General features: G+C 40.3%; 1 protein-coding gene across 4 annotated transcripts in view; it reads left to right on the forward strand.

Annotated features, from left to right (window-relative positions):
* The first annotated feature begins 265 nt into the window (after positions 1 to 265).
* ITSN2 (intersectin 2) overlaps positions 266 to 27,851 on the forward strand; it is an 84,484-nt gene continuing 56,898 nt past the window's right edge. For 3 of the 4 annotated variants that reach the window (XM_075750491.1, XM_075750494.1, XM_075750493.1), the window contains exons 1-2: positions 266 to 380; positions 15,066 to 15,129. In XM_075750491.1, coding sequence (XP_075606606.1) covers positions 15,099 to 15,129 — 31 coding nt within the window. In that variant the 5' untranslated portion in view covers positions 266 to 380; positions 15,066 to 15,098. Of the gene's footprint in view, positions 381 to 543; positions 1,212 to 15,065; positions 15,130 to 27,851 lie in introns of those variants that run through there. The other variant, XM_075750492.1, reaches the window with a different exon arrangement.

Raw genomic sequence — 27,851 nt, forward strand, 5'->3', positions numbered from 1 at the left:
CCTCTGTCCGTTCCCCAGTAGAACAGTTCGGGCCAGACCCGCGAGGCAGCACCCCAGGGCAAGGCGACCCTTCGTTTAGGCTCCGGCCTTGCACCCCAAGTACCGATGGCCCCCTCGCCCGGGACTGCCTGCCCCGCCTCTCGGGATGCGGTCGAGCTCCGCCAAGGGCATGGCGCCGACCCCACGCCCTACACCCACGACCGCGGGGCGCGGTAGCCTGCACCCAGCGGCGCCCTCAGCCCGTGCCCGCCGGCTCCCTCCCCCCTCTTCCTTCCCTGGCGGCCCCCGCCTCCGCCGCCATGTTGGGCTGACGCCGCCGCCGCGGGAGGAGGAGGAGGCGGCAGCCCGTGCGGAGCAGGCGCTCACGGGCAGCGCAACAGGTACAAGCGGCGGGGCGGCCTGCAGCTTCTCCGTTCCTGGCGGAGCGGGGCTGCGTCCTGACCGTCCTCGTCCCCAGGGCGCGGGGGAGGGGGGGCGGCCGGGAGAAGGGAAGGGAGGTGCAGTGCGAGGGGGGAGGGAGGCGAGCTCTGGCGGCGCGGAGCTGTCAGCCCGGCCGCCCCGCGGGGCCTCGCTGCGGGTCGGGGCGGCGGGGCACGGCTGGCCTCGGTGCTGCCGTGCGGGGAAGCGCCTGTTCTGCCGCCTTGTAAGCACAGCAGCCGCCCGGGCAGGGGGCGGGCGTGGGGGGGAACAGTCGAGGTTTCTGTTACGCCAAGCCGCTTTATTTGTATTTTGTGTCCCTCTTTGAGGATGGTGGGATTTTGCGTTTTGGTTTTGGGGGGCTTTTTTCCCCTCTTAAAAATAGCGTTTTGCATACGTTTCGCCTAGCCGGGGAGCGGCTGAGTTGCCCGACCCCCCGGCGAGGCCGAGAGTCCCCCCGCCGGCGGCGGGGCCGGGCGCTGTCAGGCAGCCGGGCTGGGCAGCGGCTCCCCCGCGGTCCCGTCCCCGGCGGGAGCCGCTCCAGTGTTTCTGTGGGAACTGCTCTTCCCGGGGGGCCGGATTCATCGCCGGGCCGTGAAGTTTGGCCGGTGAGCTCCGCTGCCTGTCAGCGGGGCGGGGGAGGCGGCAGTCGGGGCAGAGCTGCCAGAACCGACGGTAGCTCCTGCCGCTGGGGCTGCTGCTCGCCTTTGCTTTATTGCTGCTCTGCGAGGGGAAAAATACCGGTGTCATTGCTCAGACAGCTCACTGTCTACCCAAGGGAGAGCGCTGGCCAGGTGAGGTAACCTCGACGTTTTAAGAGACCCCTGTTTATTGTCGTGATGGAGATTGTGTTTCTTGTAGTTACTCTGAAAAGCTAGAGTTTGGCGAAATTGAGCTGGTTTCTGCAGTTAAAGTTTGTAAAGTGTTTTGTCTGTAAATAGACTGGCTTTCCGTGGTCTCACACGATAGCATGTAGTAATTAAGAAAATAAAATGAGGCTGAGATACTTTATTCGGTTCCCTAAACATTAAGACGCTATTTTGAATACATGAAATGGTTTTCATAGCAGTTGACACTTTGACGTCTGTCGCACTGCAGAACTTGAAAGTAGATTGTGCTTTCTGTAGTACCTGCGATCTTCAACTTAGGCTTACAGCAGTTCTGCTAAACATCACTTGGAAATTCCCCATCTAAAACACTGGAAGGAGAAGTTACAAGCTGCTCGCCCTTGCGTTCAGGCTGCCCTATCATATGCATCTCTTTGGGGAATGTGATGTTTCTTAAACTTGTTTTTGTTCCTGCTCGCCTGCGGTGGCGGCAGCTCCCACGCTCGTATGTACACAGGAAAACGCACGAAGCATGTGAAGCGGTACGGCTTTGGCACGGCGTGGATAACATCAGTGGTACACAAAATGCAGCTTACTTTCAAGAATTTAAAATTGTTAATCTGAAATGTGATTGTAATTCAAAGACTGTAGCTGTAACAAACATCTGTGGCCACTGATGCAATGGTGATGTTTAGAAATAATGAGCATTAGGAACTAATTGGATAAATAGCTAGCTGGGCTTCATTCTTCTACTAAACTTTGTTAATTTTTGTTCTCGTCTTTCCACTCTACCTTCCTTGTTTGGTTTGTCCGGTTTATTTTTATTCTGACTAAACTGAGAGAGGCATTTACACCACTGTACCTCTGGATATTTACAGAAACCTTAGTTCAGACTCTAGGCTCCGTGTGATGTTAAGAGAATCGCATGCATCCCTGCAAACATGAATTTAGGCTGTTCCATGCTCTCTGCTATACGGAAATTGTGGTCAGATGAGCATCCTAACTGAGGTACCTAAATTAGATCAAGTGAATATGCTTCTTTTAATTACTACCCTGAGGGAATTGTGTTTACTCTTTTCCTCCTCTGTCTATACAAGATGTAAAGTATGGGATGTGTCCCTGACTGAGTTAGCTGCCACTGTAGTATAAACAAAGAGTATGTTCCTGTAGCACTAACAATAACAAAGATGCTGTACCTATGGCTTGTTTGTGCTACTCACCATGTGGGGTCACCTACCGTAGGTGGTGGTGTGCTATCAGAGCTTTACGGCTCCTTATTTTTTTCGCCATTCTTCTTGTGCACAGAGTGTGATAGGTCAAGGCAAAAGTGACTTGTGGATGATTTTGAAATGTGCTGTTGAGAAGGCTTTATTGAGATTCAACTATTACAATGATTGGGACCAGGGCAGTTCTTACAGCAGGGATTTTTACAAATATTTCTGTTGTTGCTTTTAATATTGAAAAGTGAATTAATTTCATGCCATAGCAAAGTAGCAGCTATGAAAAATGAAGCTAAGTTCTGTAGGTGATAGTAATTCACTGAGCTACTCATCTGGAGCTGATGGGGAAAAATGGGACCAGCATGTGAAAAGTGATGTACGTGCTTTGCTTGGGGCATTATCAAAAAGCTCCATACTCCTTGAAAACAAGTGTCTGTCAGGAATAGACCTTGTGATTAGTTTCTGAACAGCAGTGTAATCCAGATCATTAGTTCCTGTTGCAGATTGAGACAGAGGTCTTTGGTTTGAGAGATAACCTGTTAATTAACAGTTTACAAGTAAAGTCTCTGCTTTTACCTCAACAGATTTAGTTTCATCAGCATGTAAAATTTGTGAAAATAACATTTCAGGAGATTTAAAGTCTGAATCTCTTCTCTTTGCCTTTTTAAAACTGGTTGAAAAGTTGAACATATTTCTTTTCGAGTGAAAATAGGCCAGAAATCAACAAGTAAAGATCTCAAATATATCAATTTTAAAAATAGATTTTAACTGCTTCCATTTACTTTAATTTACCTAAAATGTAGTCATAATTTCATTTGGAAGTGACTTCTGGAGATCATCTGGTCCAACCCTCACTAAAAGCACGGCCAACTTAGATCAGGTTGCTCACAGCCATGTCTAGTTGCATTTGAACTACCTTCAAGGGTGGAGATCCCACAACCTCACTGGGCAGCCCTCTCCAGTTTGGTATCCAAACTTGCTCAGAGTGCATCTCATCCCATTGCCCAGATTGTCAGTGAAGACATTAAACAGTACTGGCCATGGTATCAACCCCTGTGGAACATAATTAGTTCCAGCCAGATGGATTTTGGACTACTGATCTCAGCCCCTTGAGTCTAGTGGTCAAGCTAGCTTCCCACTCCATTTACAGTCAACCTATTCAAACTATATTTCACCAGTTTGGCTCTAGGGATACTGTGGGTGACCTTGTTGAAAGCCTTCGTAAAGTCAAAACAAGCTGCTCTGCCCTCATCCACAGAGCCACTCATCTCTCAACACAGAAAGCTACGAGATGCGTCAGGTGTGGTTCGTCCCAGATGGATGCATGCTGGCAGTTTCCCATCACCTTCTGCTTCTCCAAGCATCTGTAGGTGGCTTCCAGGAGGATTTGCTCCATAGTCTTTCCAGGGACTGACGTCAGACTTAACAGCCTTTTGCATTGTTGAACTGTCTCTCTTGCCCTTTTTCCAATCATCAGCATCCTTGACCAGTCACCAAGACCTTCCAAAAATCATAGAGCTTGGTCTTGCAATGACATCAGCCAGTGTTCCTGGCAGCACTGGTGCTGTCATTTGTTCCACGTAGGTGTATGTGACTGCTATACTTGCTTTCAAGTTACTTTATGTTGACTTCTGAAAGCTGCTTTCAGTTTGGTGTAGTGCCACATCTCTTGGCAAGGTATATTTTGGATCCCGCCATGCTTTTAAGTTTTGGGGAGAAGCTTGACATAAACATAGTCCTTTTGTGAAAATTATGAGAGCAGTGGGTTGCTGACTGTGAATTTGTGATGTTGCTTTTAGATTGGAGGGCTCATTTCACGTGGCTGAATGATGTGGCAAAGTCGATGACCTTTCTTTACCTTTCTCTTCTTAAGTGATGATTGGTGATTATAAAGATAACAAAGATAATGTATAGCTAATTAGAGAATTCTCTTTTTTTTATGACTGACTGACCTATTTCAAGCACTATCACTTGTCAGTAAAATGCTTAACACAAAGTCTGCTTTGAGGCTCAGAGGTTGACCCTAGGTATGGGGTGAAATGGAGTAGGTACTGTCTTCTTTTTGGCTTTAAAAATGTGTTATCACCCTTTAACTTCACCTTTTAAGATTGCATTTTCCTTGTGTACCATGGTTGGTGATAGATGATGCAACAGGCTATTTTGGGGGCAGCACTCTTCTTAGAGTGCCTGGTCAGATTTTTGGAAGTGCCAGGCAGCTGGTTTAAGTGACCGCAAAATTTTCAAATGCTTAGTTGCAGATGCCTGAATTGCCTCTAGAAATCTGTTTTTGAATCCTGATCAGCATAGAACTGGGAGGCTTACCTCTACTTGTAAGTTCAAGTTCCTTCCAGCAATGGACCAACGTAAGCTGAAATTTTAAGCCAGCTGTGAGCAGTGCCACTGGTGAAGCCTTGTTTTCTGCGGCGTTGGCTGGCTGAATCTAATCAGATGTAAGCTTGTGTTGAAGTTTTTCTCACTGTCAGTATGTTTAGAACATCTTGCAGCTCTGTGGATTGTCTGATGTCTAATATTGGTACTCAAACATACAAGAGTCTTTCTCATTAACGGAGGCACTAAATTTGGTATTGTCTTCTCTGTCTGGTTGCCTGTTTTCATGAATCTTGTAAACAGTTAAGATCTTTGCAAAGTCCACCCTTCTGTTAAGTTTGGCTCATGTTGGATGATGGGATTCATCAAAGTACACATTAACTACTCATGTATCATACCCTTAGAAAGCTAAGCCAAGAATTTAAGCATGCTAGTTACTAGCATGTAACTCCTTTCATTGATTAACTATCAGGATTTTTTTTTTTATTCTCAGATTTATTTAAGGGTAAATCTTTCTCTAGGAAACAAGATAGGTGACTTTATTTCATGAGGCGTCTTTGATTATTCTTACGTCCATGCATACTTTATTTCATTGCCTATTGCAAGATCATACAGAGGCTGTAGTAACTTATTTTTCTGGTACTGTTTTACCATTAGCAGCAAATGTTCAAAAGCTGAGGCTTAGGTCACTTAAAAATAATAAAGTAAAAGTGGAGCTAATGAAGTTTCTTTTTTTTTTTTTTTTCAAATTCAGAATATTTAAGACTTTGTCAATATAAGAACACAGCCTGGCTAGGTTGGTTACTTGGATCTTAAGTAATGGATTGAACACATAAGATAGATGAGCACAGTGTTGTGTAAAACTTATTTTCAGAACACCACATGAAATTCAAATGATGTAACGTGACAGCAGTGGCAGCACAACACATTGGAATTACCTAACAGAGGACAATTACTTGAGAACTATTTTTAAATGTTTTTGCGGTTACAGATAGGTGAGAAACCATGGTTGATCCAGATAAGTCACATCATCTTTGGAATGGTGATTCTGAGAGCAGCCAGTTTTACTTGAGACTTTTTGATACGGGATGTTGTTGCTTCAGCTTCAGAAGTAGCAGATAATAATTATGAGCTGGCTCTTCTAGTGAAAATTTTCAAGGCTGATGCAAGTGGACCTTGTGAAATTCTGTGGCACCAGTCATGAGTGATATTTGCAGTTAGTGATTCAACAGCATACACATGAAGTAAGGGAAGAACAGGAAATGGGAGTTATTCTTTGTTTCTAAAAATATTGCAATTGGAATGCAAAAAAATGACCTCTAATGGCTATACTAATAAATCTATCAAAAATCAGAGCTGATGTAAAGAATACTTTTAGTCTTTATTTTTCAAAGGTCAAGAATTTTACTAATCAAAATCTAAAACTCTCTTGCTGTTTCCACTGCACTCTTAGTGTAGTCATAATATTATGAGTTTCTTAAGATAAGGACAAGTGTCTTACTGAGATATACTTTTGCTCATAGGGACTTTATGTGACATTGAGATGTATGTCTAACTCAGGTGATAATTGATTCCCTAAGTTCAGGAAATTAATTTGTAGTCGGCAAAACATTATTACTGTATGCTGTAGAGTTCAGCGTTAAAGGTTAAGAGACCAAATTTCAACTGGATGCTTTGAAGGACTGTTCTTGCTAATACAGCATGGATGGGACTGAGAGCTGGGCCAGAAGCAGGAGGCTTCAGCTGGGGCAGGCAGGAGGTGCTGTGGCCATGCTGCCTGGGTGCCAGGTCCAGCCTGGGACCAGTGTGCCTCCCGGGGCTCCCGTACTGGGTGGGATCTCTGGGACCTCCATTACACCCATGCTCTATCTCACTTTGGGGAATGCATTTTTAGCCATCCGTTGCCCATTTGAAAAAATGCTATCTAGTTAATTTTTCTAGGTTTGACTGCCTTATGCTGGTCTTTGCTTTTTCATCCCTTGAGATTTCCCTGGGTTTTGTTTCATCAAAGATAAACTATGCTTCTTTGCTTTAAAGGCCTCTTGTGGCCCGTCTCCTCTCTGCTTGTCATCTCATTCAGTTTTGAGAAGTTAAGCCTGCAATGGTTTTGTGCACCTGCCCAGCTTGAAAGCAGATACCTAAAATGTGAATCCCAAGTCTCGCTGAATGTTTTACCTTCGTTAGTTTTACAAATAGTGAAAGATTGTTCTCTGCTGAGCATAGAAAACTGCCCGCGTGTTCTATATCTCTTATTTTATGCTTAGCTGTAGCAGTCCATTAGATGAGCTGTATGTTTTGCACTGTTGTCTGGAACTGAAAGCTGAGTAACAAGTTAAGTAGCAGCTCTTGTATCATAAGGAGAAGGTAACGTAAGAATTCTTATGTTGGTTTTTTTGTTTGTTTGTTTGTTTGTTTTCTCTGTTAGGAGGCAGATTTCGCTAGTGCTCCTGATGGAAGGGCAGGAGGGAGCTCAAAAATTTCCTCTAAGATGGCAAGATTTCAAATGGATAAGCACTTAAGTAATATGCTCTGAATGTTTCCAGTCATGATTGAAGTAAGAAAATAACAAAAAGAAGAGAAAACTCATCAAAGATGTATGTTTTTCTGAAGTCCACACTGACATAAATAAGGAGTCGCAATGTGGAAGTGGAGAACTGCAGGTTTCAAGGTGTGTGGACCTCACCTCACCAAACAGCATCATAGGGCTTTTGTACAATACTTGCAAATAATTAAATGTGAGAATTGATGTGTCTCAAAACAGGATCTAGAAAAAACAGCATATGGAGCGAGGAGGCATGTAAATCAGAAAGTAGGAAGCAAAAAAAGACAAGCCTGTATTTTAAGTTGCCACCCATTCAGGAGCAAGTGTATCTCACTTAGCTCTCTGGAAAGGTTGTGATATGCAGCCTGGAGTTCCTTCTCGAAGGCAGAAGCTCAAAGCCTTTAAAACAAATCTTATAAATAATCTACCCTGTGCTTTTTGCTTTTTTCTTTTTTCTTTTCCTTTTTTAAGTAAAGCAAGCAGAGGTGGTGCTGTCTGTCTGTGTCTGGCATCAGGTTAGTGAATATATTCTTCCAGGGCGTGACAGAGCTGGGTTCCATTCCCATCTTTTCCTGAGGAAGTTCTTGTATGCGTCTCCTGGGAGAAGGGCCAGGGATTTAAACAGTGAGCTTCCTGATGTGGGTTTCTCATTCCCTCCTTCTTCAAAATTTCTTCTTCTTTCCAAAGAAGCATCGAAGCTGCGGGGGCATGGACAGAGAGGGACCTGTGGCTCTCTGGCTTAATGCTAGAGAATTTCACATAGGAGGTTGAAGTCCTGAGTTGACGTTACTATTCTGAACACTGTGCATGGGTTTCCTTAAATGACTGTGCAATAAAATGTGGGAAAGCCTTCTCCTAGGAGGAAGGAAAGATCGGTTTCAATCTCCAGAGACAGAGAAGAGAGTTGAACTGGGTCTTGATACTTTGAATGGGTGCTTTCACAGCTGAGCAGCTGTGTAAGAAAGGGAGTAAACCCATCAATACTGACCACACAATTATGTTTTTTAAACAGAAACAGAGATTCTTGTATTTTGTGTGGCATCCATTTTGCATGGTCAGTTTATTCAGAAAGCCTGTTAGTCAGGCAAGGTGGGCAGAAGGTTATTTGTCAGAAAAAAATATTTTGTGCATTCTGTCTGAATCACTGTTTGGAAGCAAGTTGCTCTGTAACAGTGAGCAAGGGACTTAGTACCATAGGGTTAAGTAGTAAAATATTTACACAACTTTATTTTTCTTGAAATGTCAAAATAATTAACTAAGGCTTGCAGTACTCTTATCCACAGTAACAGAGGGGAGCAGGAAGAGCTAGCCATCGGGGATCGACTTCTTGGTTTTGTTACTAATGTCATTCATTTGTTATAAGAGTGGGTGGACTTCGTGGAGCTGGCCACAGTACGTTTTGAAAAGGCCATGTCACTGTGTGTAACTCCACTGTATAAAGGAGATAAATTCTTGGCCTGCCAAAATGTTGTGTTGTGGTTTTGTTTTTTTTTTTTTTTTTTTTAAAATTGGTAAACTTTTCTACCGATATGCCTTGAACAAAGAGAAATTTTAGACTGTGCTGGTTTATAATGCCTTACTAATGCTTATTATTCTCTGATTTTCAAGAGGATAATAAAAAAAAAAAAGCATAGAACAACTACATGCGCTATTACAACACTGTCACTGTTTGCTTTGCAAACACTAAGGAGCAGTTGTGTTGTCCAGATCTACAGGTGTTGCAAAGAGTAAGTCGGTCAACTAGTACTGCAATCTCTGTCCTTGCTAATTGGTTCTTACAGCAAAAATCTGCTATATATCTTCTTTCCGTCCTTGAGAAAAGCAAAGGAGTAGTAGTGTATCCATACATGCTGCTTCTACAGTATTTGCTTTCTTCCAGTTAAAACTGGTGGGATAGAGCATGATGCACCAGACCTTTGTTCCTCCTAATACTGTGTGGCTGTGGTTTTTCTGAGAATTATTTTGGAAAAAAAAAATTGATTCAAGTATTAACAACGATTGTGGTAAGACTGTTTTTCATAAAAGGGCAGTATGCCTATGGTGGAAAAAAAAAGCTTTTTCTTTTCCCATTTTCCTGCAGTCTGCCCAGCTCTAATGTTTTCTAATGCTTTCAGCATGGCCGTAAGGTCCTCTTCTCCTTCTTGCAATCTCCTCATTTCTTTTCTCAACTTGTATTGGCTATAAGGAACACTGAGAGAGGGAGAAGTTGCAGTTTGGCAGGTCAGTTTGTGCAAACAATTAGTGCTTTAAACATCGGGACTAGGCAGATGGTTTGTTTACAAGAACTTGCCGTTCTGCTATTTAAACATAACATCCAAGTTTTCCTGTTTTCACCCTAAATGGCAGCAGGGTTTAATGTCATCTACAGGGATGTCTGATCCTGTTTTGTTACAACGTGGATTTCGTGCTGTGGCTGCCAGTTTCTTATGACTGATAACTGAGTTCACCAAGCACCTCTCCTAGAACATTTTCCAGAAAAAAATAATTTTCTGTAAGATACTCTGGTTGCACTGGCCATTTTTTCATTTATATAATCTTTTTGGGACACTAGTTGTAGTCTTTTTTTGAATTTTTTTCTTCAGTAAATGTTTTTTATAAGGCATTGGGTTTCTCTGTAGTATTGTGTAAAAAGGTTCTTTGGAAATGTACAGCTTTTGCTTTGATTAATGATTAAAAGTTATCAGAGTTGTTCTAAAAAAAAGTAAGTTTGGCCTAAAGTGAGAATATTTTGCTGAGATTTCCCTTGGTAAATAAGTGGTGCACACCTGTGTTCTAAAGGTACGAGGTGCTTTTACAGATAGTGACTAGAGCAACTTTATTTGGAATTTATGAAAATAAGCTGCATTTAACATTGATATATGCATAATATCCAAGCCTTTTGGGCCTGCTGTGGAAACGTAGAAGACAGAATACTTACTGAGGGCAAGCTCCATTCTTTGGGAAGGATTGTTTCCACAGATCTTTGAAAAATGCATGTAGACTTCGAGTTTACCGGGCTGTTTCCTCCTTCCCTAAAAAATTGAATGAGGGGAAATTATGTTGCAGTGATACTTTTATTTTTCCTTTTTTTTTTTTACCTTTCAGTACAGCTTCAGAATCTGTCACAGATTTTCTTCCCAGAGAAGAAAATTTCTCTTCCCAGAGAAGCATGTGTGCTTCATGTAACCCTGATGTCCAAATGAAACGGGTCTGTGCAAAGGGACAGAACAGTGTCTCAGTGGTGGTGCGATCTGAAATCCTGTAAAAAAAAAAAAAAAACAAAAACTTTTTACAAGGGCATGTAGTGATAGGACAAGGGGCAATGGCCTTAAGCTGAAGGAAGGTATGTTTAGAGTAGATATTAGGAAGAAATTATTTGTTGTGAGGATGGTGAGATATTGGAACAGGTTGCCCAGAGAAGTTGTGGGTGTCCCCTCCTGGAAGTGTTCAGGGCCAGGCTGCATGGGGTTTTGGGCACCTTGGTCTATGATTCCTGGTTGCTTCTGTAAGGTTGTAGTTTTCGGTATTATTTGTTGGGGGTTAATGTAGGAGGGTTTTAGTGCCGTGTTTTAAAATATGACAAGGTCTGCCTATAGACATAATAGTGAGATGACAGAGCTAAATCATGGTTTAATCTCATCTCAGTGGTGTAATGTGCTCTTAGTGCAGATCTGTTGGGCAGTTTCCTCTTGGTTTTAGATCTAAGCTTGGTGCATCTACATGGCAGTGCCAGTGCAGACTTACCAGGCTGGGTCAGCCCAGGCTTGGGAAACTTGGCAAATTTTCAGGTATGCTGAAAAAACCTGTGTTGATAATTTGGGCTGGGCATTATTTTTGAGAGTGCTGCACTGGAACAGAATATCAAACAGTGTGGTATTAGAAACATCTGATGTTAGACTTTTTGTTTTGAGAGGACAGATAGTGCTATGGATGATAACTTGGGTGTGCTGTATTCAGTGTCCTGGCTATGGTTTCTAGTTCTGCTTGACGTGAGCTATCAAACTTCTATGATTACAGAATGTTTTGGGTTGGAAGGGCCTTTAGAGATCATCTAGTCCAACCTCCCTGCCATGGCCAGAGACACCCTCCACTAGACCAGGGTGCCCAAAGCCCCATCCAACCTGGCCTTGAACGCTTCCAGGGAGGGGGCATCCACAGCTTCTCTGGGCAACCTGTTCCAGTGCCTCACCGCTGTCACAGTTAAGAATTTTTTTTCCTAATGTCTAATCTAAATCTGCCCTCATCCAGTTAAAAAACATTACCCCGTGTCCTATCACTCCATGCCCTTGTAAACAGTCCCTCTCCAGCTTTCTTGTAGACCCCTTTGGGTACTGGAAGGCTGCAGTAAGGTCTCCTTGGAGCCAGGCTGAACAACTCCAACTCTCTCAGCCTGTCCTCATAGGAGAGGTGCTCCAGCCCTCTGATCATCTTTGTGGCCTCCTCTGAACTCACTCCAGCAGGTCCATGTCCTTCTTATGTTGGGAGCCTCAGAGCTGGACGGAGTACTCCAGGTGGGGTCTGACGAGGGCGGAGTAGAGGGGGAGAATATTTTGATGCAGTCCAGGATAGATATCGCTTGTCTTACACGTTAGTGAAAGGTAGTTGCCTGTATATGGAGCTGTCAGTAACAGTGGGCTGGAGTTACCCTGACTGATGAAAATGAACCAGGAACACGTGTGCTCCATAGATGCAGAGCTTTCACAAATAGGAAAGACTCTCACCAAGCTAATGTGAGGGCTTTGACCTCAAAACTTTTCAGTTGAAAAATATGATATAGTTGAGACTTCGGGACATCAAAATGAGGGAGAGGTGGTTTACACATTTTGTATGCATGAAGCTGCCCGGGTTAATTCTCCCACTCATGTGGTCAGCGGTTGGGAGTTCAGAAAGCCAATATACATGAGCCATTTCAGCAAAACCAAAGAAGGCAAAGTCTGGCTTTCTCTATAGCTGTAAGTTGTATAAAGTATTTTAAAAATATATCTTAAGATTTAGGGCTTTAAGAATTAATCAGTTTATTATCAGACTTGTATTGTCTGATAATTACCTGACTTGTGTTGTGAGGCCTCACCTTGAGTACTGTGTGCCATTTTGGGCTCCACAATGTAAGAAGGATATAAAAATATCAGAATGTGTCCAAAGGAGGGCAACAAAGATGGTGAAAGGACTAGAGGGCAAGACTTACAAGGAGCAGCTGAGGATACTATGTTTGTTCAGCTTAGAGAAGAAGAGATTGAGGGGTGACCTCATTGCTGTCTACAGCTTCCTCATAAGGAGGAGCGACAAGGGAGGTGCTGGTCTCTTCTGTCTGGTAATAGGACATGGGGAAATGGCCTAAAGCTGCGTCAGAGGAAGTTAAGGTTGCGTATTAGGAAAAAGTTCTCCACTGAGAGGGTGGTCATGCACTGGAACAGGCTCCCCAGGGAAGTGGTCACGGCCCCAAGCCAGTTGGTGTTCATGAAGTGTTTGGACAATGCTCTTAGATGGTTTAACTTTTAGGTTGTCCTATGTGGAGTCTGAAGTTGGACTTGAATGATCATCATGGGTCCCTTCCAACTTGGATATTCTACGGTTCCATAATTCTTTTGTAATTACTCATTTTAAAAAACCCTAAAAGCCATCTCAAAATAAGAGAATAAAAGATGTTGGAAGAAAGATCAGATGTGTAGCCTTTATCCAATAAGACTGTAAATCTAGAACAAGTCCATGCAGGTGGAAATCTGTCAAGGCAGAGCTCTGCTGAGATTTGCTCTGTTGATTCTGGGATGTTCACCACCATCTCGCTTCTGTGTCGTGGTTTCGGGTTTTCTTTTAGCCCTTGACAGAACAGCTTTTGCAGAGAAATGTGCTGTTGAAATGTTTAACAACATTGGAAGCATTTTTCAGCAAGGCTGTATATAGATTTCAAGTGTCTCTTGGTAGGTTGCTGGTAAGGCCTAGGAAGGGATGCTGGAAGCAACCTAAAAATACTCCAGTTTGTTTTAGAACTCATGTCTTGGAATAGATCCACGCTTCCTTTTTTCATCTTTCTGCAGCTGATACCTAATGTCACCCTGAAAGATCATTTGGGCTCGCCAATCATTCCATTTACTTTTTTTAATATATATATATGTATATGTGTGTGTATACACAAATTTATGTATGTATAATGTATATAAAAAACCCCTGGAATGTCAAGTGTCTTAATGACCCTGGTCTCTAATGTGTCAGATTAAAAAAATATATATATATTCCTCATTGGACAGTTAAGCAACACAGAGCCAGATAACTTCAGATAAAATAGTTATTCATTCATTTGGGGTAGACCAGGTGCACATGTGGCTGTGAGGTTTAGAAAAGACCCGGTGAGAATGATTGATTTGTGGCCTATTACAATAGCATGATTTTAGATGTTATTTACAGGATATATAAATAATAATACAAGTAATAATAAACATATAAACAAATATAATAATAATGTAGAATATATTTGTTAACAACTGATCCCAGAGATTTTTATTTTCATTGCAGAAATGTGCAATAAATACAAAAAATGCTTTCCTGTCCACACATGAAACCAGACTGCTTTCCAGTTGTGTGATTTTTGTGATGAGATGTGCAGGAGTTTCCTTGCAGGGGGAGGCATTGTGGGGGATGTGATATTTCTGTACTTAATATTAAAATCTGTGGTTATATTGGGTGGCGAAGGGGGTTTTTTTTGGCCGGGGGAAAAAATTTGGTATCTTAAGAGGCAGTGACAAGGGGATCTGAGATGTGATTTTTATTTTTAAGTTAAAATAAAAAGTTCATTTTTGTAGCTTCATCCTGAACACAGTTACTCCATGTAGAGCACAGGATAATGATGTATAAATTTAAAGTATTTAATTAAAATTGTCTCATCCAAAGCAAAAGCTCGCTGCATTGTCTTAGTTATGTGTTCGTATAGTGGTGCTGCTGCTTATCCCTCAGATAAGTATTACTGAATATTTTGCAATTCTAAAGAACTAAGAATATTAATACAGGAACTCTTGAAAGGATACATACTAGAAAAACAAAGTAAGACTTAGTACTCTGATACTTATTCTGAAAGTAAATTATATTAGACTCCTTTAAATGCTGCCTTTGAGTCTTTATGTAATAGCTCAAGAGAAGGCATAAACTTCATTGTGTTAGTTATGGGTGATTACAAATTTTTATTAGGACAAGTCTTTTTTTTTTTTTAATATATCACGTAAGAGCATTTTCTTTGTAAGTAGTGCATGGAATAGTGGAATGGGTGAATTCGAATAGTAATTGTTCTTCCACTTTTCTCAGCAGAAGCATTCAGTTACGGAGCTGTGCATTGAACTTTTTTTATGATATGCACAAATACTTACCAGGGAGAGCTGGAAAAGATCTGCTAGGACCCCGAGTCTGTCCTCCTGCCAGGAGAGGGCTGTTCTCCACACCATATGTTCTGACATGTTGTCAACTGTTTGTATACATTATGCAGCAGTTGCTAAACAGTTGGTACTGTTTTCCTTTAAGAATGTGCCACTAGGTTCAGGACTGCACTGCATACCCTATTAAAAAAAAAAAAAAAAAAGAAAAAAAAATTCCCCCACCCCCTCCGAAATGTAAATTCAGCTTGTTCAGCAGCAGCCTGAAGCCCGGCATTGTTTGCTATCGGAAGTGTGAGCTAAAGGGGACAGACATTCCCCCTGCTCAGCGGGAGCGCAGAGCTACGTTTTGCCCTTGTTGCATTATTAATGGCACAATGTTTTTATGTTGCAGATGGCTAAGAGCTAGCAAGGAATATTCAAGACCATGATGGCTCAGTTTCCCACAGCCGTGAATGGTGAGTAGCTCGGGTCGGTTTGTTTAGGTAGGGGTTGGGAGCACTTGTCTTTATTTTATTGTTGTTTGGGTTTTTTTTAAAAATATGCTGATTTTAGTACCTGCAGCAGCGTTATGGTCAATTTGCTGCAGATAGCTTCCTGTAGCTGAACTTGTACTGTAAGACGGAGGAATTGAGTAGAAGCATTACTGCAGTGTAATTTGGAGTACAGATATGCCTGGAGCATCTAGTAGTCTTGGATCGTTTAAAGGGTTGAGGAATGTGTGACTTGTAGTGTGAATACTGTCTGACTTCAAGTGAGGAATATGCTAAGTAATAGTTGATTGAACTTGCATACCTTTCCTGTTACGTAATTCAGCACAAAATGTGTTTCATTGTAATATGTTATGCTATTTATTTTAAACCAAAATATTTGAATGTGTTAAGCAATTTGCTACCTTGACTAAAATAATCAGTCTTTCTCAAAAAAAAAAAAAAAAATTCCTCTTGATTCTTTGCCCCATCTACTATAGAAACTTTGGGATTTGTCTCTTGGTGAGTTCCTTTCAAAGACATATGAGAGATGAAACTTTAAAATTCTTTGTGTGTGTGTGTGTGTTGGAGCTCTTTATTTCTAGAGCAAGCTTATTTGTGAAGACACAATTTGTAATATCTGATGAGAAATTTGATGTTTACATGTTGTTGTTACAGAGCGGGCCAAAATGAAAAGACAAGTATAGGAACGATGCTTTGCACTTCAGATATTCCATATAGGGAATATTTCTCCCGATAAAAATAGGGAAATAGATATAAGAAAAAGTATTTCTTATGTCATTTATCTGTGAAGGTTACTGGGAGGTCTTTATTTAACTAATTTAGAAAATCATCACTGCTGAGATTAATTAGGTAAGGGGAAGTGGGTTTTGTGTAAGAATAATGTTCAGATTTCAAATTAAGCCTCTGTTTTACACATCTGTTTCACGTGTGCATAAAGCATTTTATGAAAAAATAATTGGCGTGATCAACACCTTTTTTATATAGTCAGCTACAGTTTGTTCCAGACTTTGTTTCACAGAGACTTAACAATAAAAGAGAAATAAAAGGAGTCAATATATTGTATATAATAGGGAAAAAACTAAACACCAGATTTTTTTTTTCTACTTTCACGGACATAATGAAAAAGCATTTTTTTGAATTGCCACATGCTTTTTGCTCCTCAACTTAAACAAAACCTCTCTTCAAGGAGGATACAGATTTACGTTCTTGCTTGTCTCCATGGTTGATTATGCATAAACTATTTGGTGTCTTTTTGGTTTGGCTTTTTACTCCTTGGTTCTGGTGGAGGATTACAAGTATATTGACAGCACTGAGCATGTACATGACTTGATCTCAGAAGTCTTAGTTTGGAAGAGCAATCCTTTCCTTGATCTGAAATCCCTTGGGCAGTACTGTCCACCACTCTCAAAAGGAACAGTGCCACAAGATGCAGCCTTTCCCCTCGCAAGATTTTACTGTGTTGAAAAACACAGTAAGAGGATGCAAGTAAGAGTAGGAGAGATACCAGACAATAGTTAAACTATTCCTCACAGACTATTTCAATGACTTTATGTAGTTTTGCAGTCATATTTCTTATCAGGATTGATTACATTTCAAACAAGTCAGGTGGGAAAAAAAGTAATGTGATTTCCTGGTAAATACTGAGCAACCTTTGCTGTTGAAATTGTTCTTCTCTAATCTGTGTTCCTCTTCCCTGTTACTTACTACCACTGTTGTTTGCATTCAAAGTAGATCACCTGCATTCAGCACTCACTGCTCGGTGGAAACCTCTAATTATGTTGCTAGACCTTGGTAATGACTTCAAGCAGGAGATGAAGAACGAGGTTATGCATGAGGCAACTAAACCATTAGGGATTGCTGCAGCCTGAGAGCACTGGCTGCGTGCCACACCTTTGTATTAGCAGAGCGTTGACCCTTTCCTTCTATATCCTTCTAGTGGAAAATGGTGTTTTTCTTCTGGGGAAAAAACCTCTTATTCTTGTCAAGGTACAATATTCTTAGCTTTTAGTTCATTAGTAATATAAGGCATGAAGTAGTGTCTGGTTTAGGATTATTTTTGGCATTCAGTGTTACAGAAAAGTGAGTGGAGAGCGTGGAGCGGGTGTGTGTACAAGTGTGTGATTACGACACAGGGTGTCACCGAGTTCGAGAACTGCAGGGTTCAAAAGACAAAGTATGATACTCAGATTGTCTCCGACAAATACAAGTAGAAGATGCTACAACACTTTATTTACCAACCTAAGCAGAGAAAGGGAAGTCCGTGCAGGACCTCAAGACAGAAGGGTGACTGAGTCATGTGCTTGAGTTCCAGTTGAGGGACTCAACCTCATTGAAGGCACCTTGAGCTTTTACTCAGAGCTACTACCTCCACCAGAGCAGGCTCCCAAGACTCTCCAGCCTCAGCCATGTGGGTGATGGCCAAACTGTGACTGGCATATTCTTTTTTAATTATGTGGCCACGTGTAACTTCAGCTCATTGAGGTATTGTGTGCTCTAGGGGCACACGCTCTTGCTAGACTGCTTACGTTTCTTCTCTAAAGTCGTGAAAGGACACAGTGAACAGAAGGGAGTTCCCTTTGGCTCTCCATTTCTGTCCAAGGTGACCTTTGTGGATGCCTTACTAACAGGCTGGAAATTCAAAGTGGAAGAGCAGAACTTAGAGTGCATGTTGCTTTTTCTGGAACTCAGGGCAGACCTGCCAGTTTTCACAAATTTATCACCCGTGCAAAATGTAAAGGTTGTGGTGACATTTTATATGAACCGGCAAGGCTGGGCAACATGTTTCTTCTTATGTTTCTTTGTATATACAAAATATACATAGAGCACCAGATGGATCACAGACGTTTATCTCTGTGGAGTCCAGTTCTATCAAAGAGCCACTCCTGGCATATCCATCTCCTCAGTCCTCAAATGCGATCAAGGGTTCCCTACTGAAGATTTAGTTTTATCCTGTAACTGTCTGACTATTGATCATGATCTCTGTGAAAATGATAAAACAAACCCCGTTTCTGCTAGTTTATTCTCCTTACGTACAATTCTCCATCTGGACAAAACTTTCTTAGGAATTCATCCCAGGTCTTGCAAAAGCTTTTGGAAATGGCATTTAGTTACGCTAAATAACTAATACCTTCAACAGTTGCATTTCTAAAGAAGGAGTTAATACACTAACCACAAACAACAGTTAAAAGAATAAAGGTTTTAATAGGTTAAAAGGCAGTTCCACTGAATTTGTCTCTGTTATTGCTGTCTTTATCTCAGAGCAGGAAGAAGTAGCCCTCACTGCCATGGGATTCCTTCTTTACAGCTGGAGAGCAGTTGCAAGATGTTGCTGTTCTCCTAACTTGCCGCCTTCTGTAGGCTAGATTTTTTTTTTCAGGGCTTAATATCCATACTGATGCTGGGTCTTGGTTTGGGGAAATTTAATCTTGACGGTCCAGCCGGAACAAGGAAAGCAGTATTTGCCGATCAATATCTTTCACATTGTTTCCTCAAGTACCATTGGAATTTTTGGGTTGTGCTTTTTTTTGTTTATGTTTTTATTTGTCCTGCCTCTTCCCTCCTACCACCTGTTTCCTTTTGATACAATTTTTTTTGTGGTCCAGCAGGAAAATACCTCTGATAAACCGAGGTGCAATAACTCATTTCACATGCTTTTTAACCTTCATAAGTCAAACTGGATTTTATGCTGCTGTGAACAGAATTGAGTTCAGTGTCCCTGCACTTAGGTGTGTTGGAAACTAGAGCAGACATGAATGGGTTGAATGAGGTCCTGGTTCCACTGATGTCGGTGGTAAAACACTCACTGATGCTAAGTTCTGCTGCATCTTCTCTATTAAAAAAAGTCTTTCAAGATCTGTGGTCTGAATTTTTTTGAATTAGGAGGAACCCTGGTTATCACAGTTCAGTACTTGAATGCAACCTGACTCTTCACCTGGTGTGCACTGTAGATACGGAAACTGTAGACTTGGCTATCGACAAGTGTAGATAAAGATAGTAAGCTGAGTTAGACCCTGCAAAGCAAGTATCAGAACTTGTTCTGCCATCTAAAAGAAGGAAAAGGAAATAAATTCTAAGACAAGGACAAATATTTCCTACGACCTTACTTGTAAATTAATCCTTCCTCTCACTTCTCAGTGAGGACAGTGTTTTCAGTTGATAGGAGCAAAATTCATGTGTCTCAGTCAGAGTGGCTTATATCTTCCACTACCACATCCTGCAAAAAATTAGATTTCCAATTGTGTGTGCCTTATTATATGTTTTCTTTGATCCTAACAAGTCAGAAATTGCGCTATAGGATTGCAGTATACAAAGTGTCTTACTCATATTTAATTATGAGGATAATATGATTCACATGGAAGATATAAGAGGAAATCTTGGACGGAAGAATTAATTAGCCATGGAGGTAAATGTTAAATGGAACTAGGTTTCAACAAAGGAAGGTTGCACCTTATACCTTCTTCAGGAACTGAATTTTGTAGACAAAAGTGTAACAGATCCCTTGTTTGGACTTCATTAGAGAAATAACTGGCTGAAAGGAAGAGAAAATGTAAATTTTACACTAGGAAGTTGTAACAGTGATATTCTTCATGGATTTTTACTTTGAGACTGGTCTTAGTTGTTATTATTTATGGCAACATCATCAGTAAAAAGTAAATGTATGCTAGTTAAATTGGATGATGACATAAACTTAGGAGTCATTTTCCAGCCAGAATTATGAACTGCATATCATTGGTTAAATTTCATCATGTTTCTGTTGTGCTGTCTTCAAATAGCTTTTTAGTCATGCCATTATGGGCTGGAAGAATTTTTGTTGTATGCTGGGAACTCAGCAGTTGGCTGTGACTAAGGAGGAAGACAACCGGATGTATTAGTTAATCACGTAATAATTACTTGATTTGAGGGGAAGGAAATGCATCCTAAAATGTGGAGGGTGAAACAGGGAGCACTGTGTGCTATTGCATAAGGCACTGGTGAGACATCTTGTGGGATATAGGGTAGAATTTGGGTTATCTGCTTAGGAGGGAAAAACCCAGAATGTGTAATAGATGCAGTTAGGTTTCAGTGTTTTCTAGCAGAAATAAATTAAGTGTTGAGAAAGACTAAAGAGATTGGCTTTGTTAAATAAAAGCTTACTGGTTTGGGATTTTTTTATTTCATTGTATTTACTTTACAATAAATAAATTTGGTCTTTATTTTTCTGATTAGGAAGAGAAACATTAAGGAGGGAAAATAACTTCTTTAAGTACAACGTTAGCACAAGGTTAAATAGAGATGAATCAGCTGTTGGTGCAGTTGGTCTGGAAATGGCAACGGTTCTGTCAGCAGTGATGTTCTGGACCATGGTCAAGGAAAATGTCTGATCGCCTTAAGGCAGAGCTTGCATTTTAGGAAGGAATTAATGAATTAGAGTTTCTTGGAGTAGCAGCAGTCTGGATATGGTGACCTTGGAAGTCCCTTCCAATCCTACACTCCTAAAATGTAAAAAATAAACTAAATGAAAAATTAGATGATAACCTAGTGAAGATTAGTGTTAGATCTTCATCCATGAACTTACTTTAAGCCTATAGCTGCTTTATCTTGCCAAGATTTTACTTTGTTAGTATCATGTGTTAGCTTTTATAACGTAAGATTACACTGAGCGAGGAACCCAGGACGGATTTTATCTGGAATACTACTACTATAATGCAAGCTGCTTTATTAATTTTGGATTTCAGTGAGGCTTCCTGATGTTTTTGCTTCAAAGCATATAAAAAACAAATTAAAAAAAAAAAAAACCACCACAGTCTGCAAATCCTTCCCCAAAATGGAGCTAGAGCCTGAAGGCTTATGAAGAGACACAGAAACATAAATCTGTCACGTGGCGGAGCTTCAAAGGGCTTTGACTGTTAAAATTTTCATTTCCTTGAAGGGTTAGATCCAGAAGTTTGAGAAATGTACTACTCTGATAAACCACTTCGTGTGGTTGTTGCAATTTAGGGTTGATGAGCATTGTGTGAAGTGGTGCCATCTTAACATCTACTAGATTCCATGTCATCTGTGATCATCGTGGCCATAGATGACATTAATTGGTATTGGCAGAATGAATTCAGGTTTAGCCCACTGATTATAATGACAAGAATAAAAACATTTTTAGACATTGTGGTCTGTCAAATGTATTTATATAATGCTGTCTTACTTTAATTGGGAAATATTGTAAGTTCAGGCTTTTCAATGTACCACATCAGTTCTTTAGGGCATTGTTGTTTTTCTTACAATGGAACAGTAACCTTAAATCGTAATTGAGGTAGCTAGAAGGGGTGAAACCGGGGAAAGCTAAAGGAATATCAGTGTTCATGGGACTAGCATTCTTACAAGGTACCTTCCGAGAAGGTATTTTAATAACTTTGAAACGTTTGTGGGTTAGTTGGGAGTGAAGTTATGTGTGTGCGAGTCTCAAGAACAGGTAAGATTAACTGAGTATGAAGCGCTGTCTTAGTGCTGTTTATTGAAGTAATTTGTTTAAAAGTTTGGAGGTTTTTTAATAATACTTGGTATATTTTAAAGCATGTACCAACGTGTTCCTCTGCATTTCTCCTCATAACCATAATTTTGTGTTTAACTGTGATCTCTGCAGTACAGTTTTTGTTTCTCTAGGAAATGTATTTCCTGAAAGTTGTGATTTCACTATTACTGATGAACTCTGCACTTGTTACAGTGTGTGTGGATACTCATATAACAGTGTGGAAAAGAGTAGGCTTATATTTTCTTCAGAGCCACTGGTAAAATTTGCCATGCAACAAATGATAGTGCTTTTGTAACATACATTTCACAAGAAATCTTCAAGCTTGGGGGAAAAAAATACAGGTGCAAATTAACGTATAAACTGTTTCTGCTATAGGTGATGTGGGTTGGAAGGCCACCAGAATTATTCCTCTTATTTCTCACGTTCTCTATATTGAGACTGGATTAAGAACTACATGGATGATACTTTTTAACCGAAGCTGAAAAAGATAACTCAGCATCCACTACAGTCACCTTTCTGGAAATTATCCACTCTGCCATTGCCAGGATCTGATACGCTTGAGGCTCTGGAAAAACTTAGGATTAGACTCGGAGTAAGGATACCTGTGAACAAGGTGGCCAAAGAGAGAACGTGGCTCCCGTGTTAAGGGAGACCAAATGCATTAGAGCTGTTTATTTTAGTGTAGAGAAGAGACCACTGAGGATGTGATAAAAATCTCTAAAGCTGTCATAGCGTAGAAGAGGGTAACAGGGAAAGAATATTCACTGTTTTTCAGAAAAGGAAACTGAAAAGGAAAGCAATACCCAGTGAGATAGATGACTGAGTGTAAAGCAGGCAGAAGAAGATAGGTTGGTTGGTTGGCTTGTTTGGTGGTGGGTTTTTTTTTTTTCCCCACATAATGAACAACTCAGTTTTGGGGCTCACTGTCTCAAGATGCTTTGGAACCCAAAGCTCCAAGTACATGGAATCAAAACTTGGGGAGGAAAGATCTGTGCCATGGCTATTAAATGCAGGGGCTTTTGGTGCCTTTTTGGCTCAAGAAGTCTCCCAAATTTCTGATTTCTGACAGTTAAGAGAGTGTAATACCTAAGGAAGAACTCTATTCCTAATTCTATTCCGTAAGTGGCCCTATGAGCCACTGTGGAGACAGGATTAGGGACTATAGTATAAACCAATACAAAAAGTCTTACGTTCATAAATTAGGCAATTTTAAATTTATTATATTTAAAATCAAACTCCCTAGTATGCTGGGAAAATAGTCTTGTATATGTACTGGATCTAGTTGGCAGGTTCTGCTAATTAGTAATTTAATATTATAGGGAGTACTGTTTAAGCAAACTCTCTTACTGTTGCTTTTGTTACCTTTGCGTTTCCTTCCAGTTTTCCCTATATCTTTTCTTTCTGTCAGGATTAGAAATTACAAAGAAGAGAGTAACAGGAATGATCAAAGATATGGAGCAGCTTCCACATGAAGAAGAATTACATTGACTAGGATCTTTCAGCTTGGAAAAGAAATGGTGGGTTGGTGGATACAGTAGATGTCACCTTCTCAAGGTCATTCGTCATTTTGTAGCCAAGGGATCTCTGATAACAAAAGAATTAACCAGTATCAAATGAAAATACCATTGGCAGATATCAAACAAACAGCACTTTGCACAGTATCAAATAAACAGTGAAAGCCGTAGGAAGCTGTGGGTTGCCAAAAGGTTACTTGGATTCCTTAAGCGATTAGAGATAGGTTGATTTTTCTTTCCATTAATGAGGTACCACCTCTGGTTCAAGAGCTACGCTGGGGGCTGAGAAGACATCCTGGGGAAGTACCACCACGTGTTGGCCTCAGCCTGTCACTCTGTGCTGGGAGCTTAGCTAGGTGAATATTCAGTCTGAACTGGCAGTGTCATTACTGTGTTTTGTTTCCTAAATCATCTCCTAATTTATTCTACGGATCATTCAGGAAACGCCTCTTCATCTTCTTCCTCTCCCACCCTTCCTATGTATTTTTTATTTTAATTTGGTGTTTTTTCTCTTTTTCTCTTTCCTTTCAAGTCTCTCTATATCCTAGTTCTCTCCATTGTAAATATAGCCCATCAGCCTTCCTCCTGGTCACAGACTTCCTCCTCAAGTCTGAGAACCCAGAAATGTCATTTTTACTCTAATGGGGAGAAAATGACAAGAACTACAAAAGTTACTATAAAGGATTTAATATTCCTTGAACAGAGTTCTGCTCTGATTTTATGTCAGTGTATGTTTTTGCAGGAGAATCATTTCCTTTACTCCACCTAATTTCAAGGTTCATTTTGCATCCTCTTGCCTGGTATTTTTACTGCCTGCATTTCTGCTGGTGTGGAAAGATTTACTAGCTGCTGCAGATGGAAACTCACCTGAATCTTATTAGTTTTACTGCATTCCACAGAGATTTGCTAGACAATAATTAAACAAATTGTCCTTTTGTAAATTTTTAATTAAGTTGTAGGGGGGGTTGTGAATGCTGGCGAGCAGCAGCATAAAAAATCCATTTTCAGAATTAGAAAAGTTCAGTCCAAGCTTTGGTGGGCTTTTTCCTCAACCCATGGTGATGAAAAACTTTTCTTTTCCTCATTGAAGACTTTGATGCTATACAGATTGACAGGAATTTACCCCAAAAAGCTTCTGACTTGTCCTAAACTGAAGGGTAAGCATATCTTCCATCTTCTGCGTCATGCTGGGAAGGAAGGCTGTGGAAGCCGTCAGCTGGAAGTATGCTCGCCTTAACAACAGATGGAGGCAGGTTCTGCAGCTGGTAGGGAAGAATTTGGCAAAGTGTGCCTATTTTATCCCTTGATAATATTGCTTACTTTGAATTTTTCATAGCTTCCATTGGAAAGATTCTTGTTGATGTGACTTTCTTCTCTTTCTTTTCCATCTCTAAAATCCATCCAAAAGTATTAATTCTGGGTATGGGTATGTCATTGGATAGAAGAATGAGCTTGTTTCATGTGCTGCATCAGTGTTAGTAATTCAACAACTACAACTACAGGTGATTTCAATTGTTTTTCCAGAATTAGACAGAAAATATTTTCATAGCTAGTACTGAATCTAGGTATGGGGAAGGCTTAGTTAAGCCATGTGTGTGTGCCAACTTTGTCCTGTAAGAAAAGGAAAAGTTAAATTAGCTTTCAAGAATAAAGCATGAGTTACAGTAATTGCACTTTTTGATGAGAGATAGAAATCTTGTTTCATTAACTTCAGAAAATACTATTGAATGAGTTGTCACAAATGCTACAGAAAACTAGTGCAAAAGGTAGCATGCTAATGTGCAGTTAGAGTATTGTCATATTTATACACACTTCTTCCTGTATTTTTTACAGTAGGGGAGCTCTAATAAAATTTTAAAACCAGATTTTTTTTGTTTACACATCTTCAGGTAAAATTACTGTAATTTGCTATGTTTTGCTTTTTTTTTTTAATATTTTGGTTGCTTAGTGTGTTGCTTTATATTTCAGTAGAGCTTGGCAATAATTTAATTAAAAAGGAGCTTCTGAAAATGGATAGCCATAATGAGTGAAATGATTCTGTGATTTTTATAAAGTATAGAAATACTATCCTGTTATTATAAACTGATAGTTTAAGTGCTTCGGAATCGTCAAGTTGCACAAGTGGATCCTTACTGTTAGCATGGACTAGACTATTATTATGTATCTCTAAATTTTTTTGAGGGATTATACTCATTGTAAAAGCAAGGATTATGTTTCTACATTGAGATCATAGCATGGCACAGAAATGTTAATGTTCTTCCTTTACAGATAGATTTTGTGTATTGAAGTGGGGGGATGCCAGTAACCGTATCATCAGACAAAATACTGCATCGTATGGATCTCTACTCCTGTTCTGTTTAAAGCCCAATATTTTATTTTAGTGAACTGCTGAACCTAAGGATTCCCAATACACCTAAATATCTAAAAATCCTGTACATAATTGAGAGAATATGAATCGTACCCTAAAATACATCATGTCATCTGCTGCTTTGTTCACATTTCTGTAAGCATGCTTTTGAATTAAGCAAATATTTCGTGGCCAAATCTGTGTAGCCCTGCACTTGCGTGACGCTGTTTAACAACCTGTCTGCAGGTAACAGTTATTTTTGGATAGCACATCAGAAACACTTGAAAATCTTAAAAAATTCTCTTGGCGTCAATGAGCACAATTCTTGTAATTTCAGTGAAAATGCAAAATTGAAGGAAAAACATGTTTCCCTCTGTTTAAGGAGCTTTAGCTACAGGTGTTTTCCTTTTAACTGTGTGTTTGTTAAAGAAGCTGCTGAAGCTGTTGCTTAAGTACAGACAGACCCTTTCCCTCTGGCAGTTACCGCAGTGTTGCTTAATACGCTGCGAGCCTCCGTTTCTGGTAGGACAAGTAGCAGTGGGATTAAAGTGTGCGTTGTGAAAGGAGATTGCGTGTGGCTCCTGCTGTGGCCCGAGAACATGGGAGCTGGGAATGGGGGTGCGTTCCTCAAGGAAGAGCTTGTGGTGCTTTGGGATGGACCCAAAGCCACCACAGTAGTAGTTCCTAACATGTTTACACACCTATATAAGAATAAATGTTTATTATCGGTCAGCATTTCCTCCTACGTTTGATATAGAGAATCAACAGCAAAGGAGGGAAACAAACATTGAAAATAGCAATACCACTGATAAGGAATCTGGAAATTTGGACTAATTGTAAAATGTTCTGTATATTTTCAGACTTCTGGAGTATTTACTCACCACTGAGAAAAAATTAGAAGTATGATTCAACATCTCAGCTGGGAGCATTAAATCCAATCTGTAATAAATATTTCTGTGGTAAACTTATCTACAAACACAGACAGAAGAAGACTGGAATTATTAGACTTATCCCAATATGTCTTACACCAAACAATTCTCTGGAGTCTCCTAATGGGAGACAGTAATGCGATTGTTGGTTGCATTATGGAAGACCCCTTGTTGTGCAGCTTGAGGCACGCTGCTGCATGTCTGTGTTGAAATTTCCCTGTCTTTAAACATGGGTATAAATATTTATTTAGGGTCATTATGAAGTTTAATGCTAGTTTTTTGGATGGTTAAAAAGGTGGTGGTATAATCACTCATCCTCGTGACTTATGTGTACAAGGAATGCTCTTTCAATTTAGGTTTATTATCTCTCTGGAGTTAATTAACTTTGTAGGTCATAGGAGCATGGTTTTTATTAGAGAAAAACAAGCAACGCCTATCAGTGAAAAACAAACACAGTTCTTTGGAGATTGTGAGAAATATCTTAGTTTTCCACAAACGAAAAGTTGCCTTTACCATTTTCACTAATAGTACTGGTCTTGGTACAACTACCTTTTGCCTATAGGTGATACCAACCAGTGGCAGAGGTCTTACAGAGCATTTTCAAGTCTGTTTACTTTTCTTCTAGGATTGTGCTTTCTTTTATCCCTTCTTTTTCAATGGCAGCTTACTGTTTCAAGGAAGGAACAGTGTTTGTTTCTGTTTCTGATGTTGGCAGCCCATCAAAGCACATCCTTTATTTTCTTCAGAAAATTATCCATCTGATGCAGTGTTGTAAAGGCATTTCTGGAGCTGTCCTAACAAATGTGATCCTGCCATAAACAGACCCTCATGCTGTCTTGTAGAAAGATGTGTTTTATTTAAAATTAGCTTAAAGGAACAGAAAATGTTGCTTAATCACCAGCAAAGTCAGTTGTTTCCAACACAAAAAAAAATTGTGAGCGCTACCACATTGAATTACCTATTAATGCCTTTTATATGAAGGTGAGGTTGGTATGTATTTTGTCATCTTTAGAGAAGTCTTGAAGGTACATTAAAATGATGTGTAGCACCAAGTTGTTTGTGTGGGTCTTTGTCATTCCGGTGGACTTTCCACATGGGTAGAATCCACGTGTGACTTTGAACTCTTGAACGTGTTGTAGAGCTGTGGAGTGGGCAAGTAAAGGGGCTTTGTCTCTTGGTTTTCTGATCTGGTATAAGGAATCTGCTGAGACATTTCTGGACCTTGAGTCCATGTATCCCACGTTGGGTCTCAAGAACACTTGCCAAAAGAGTCTTCTCTGAAAGTACCAGCCTTCTCTAGAAAAGAAAGAAAATTTGACATCTGCCTTCCAAAAATGTAGAAATGCGTTTTTTCATAAACAGAAAAAGCAAGTGAAGGCAATAGTTAGTCTATT

Source organism: Balearica regulorum, chromosome 3 (assembly GCF_011004875.1).
Source record: "Balearica regulorum gibbericeps isolate bBalReg1 chromosome 3, bBalReg1.pri, whole genome shotgun sequence".
Classification (NCBI taxonomy): Eukaryota; Metazoa; Chordata; class Aves; order Gruiformes; family Gruidae; genus Balearica; species Balearica regulorum.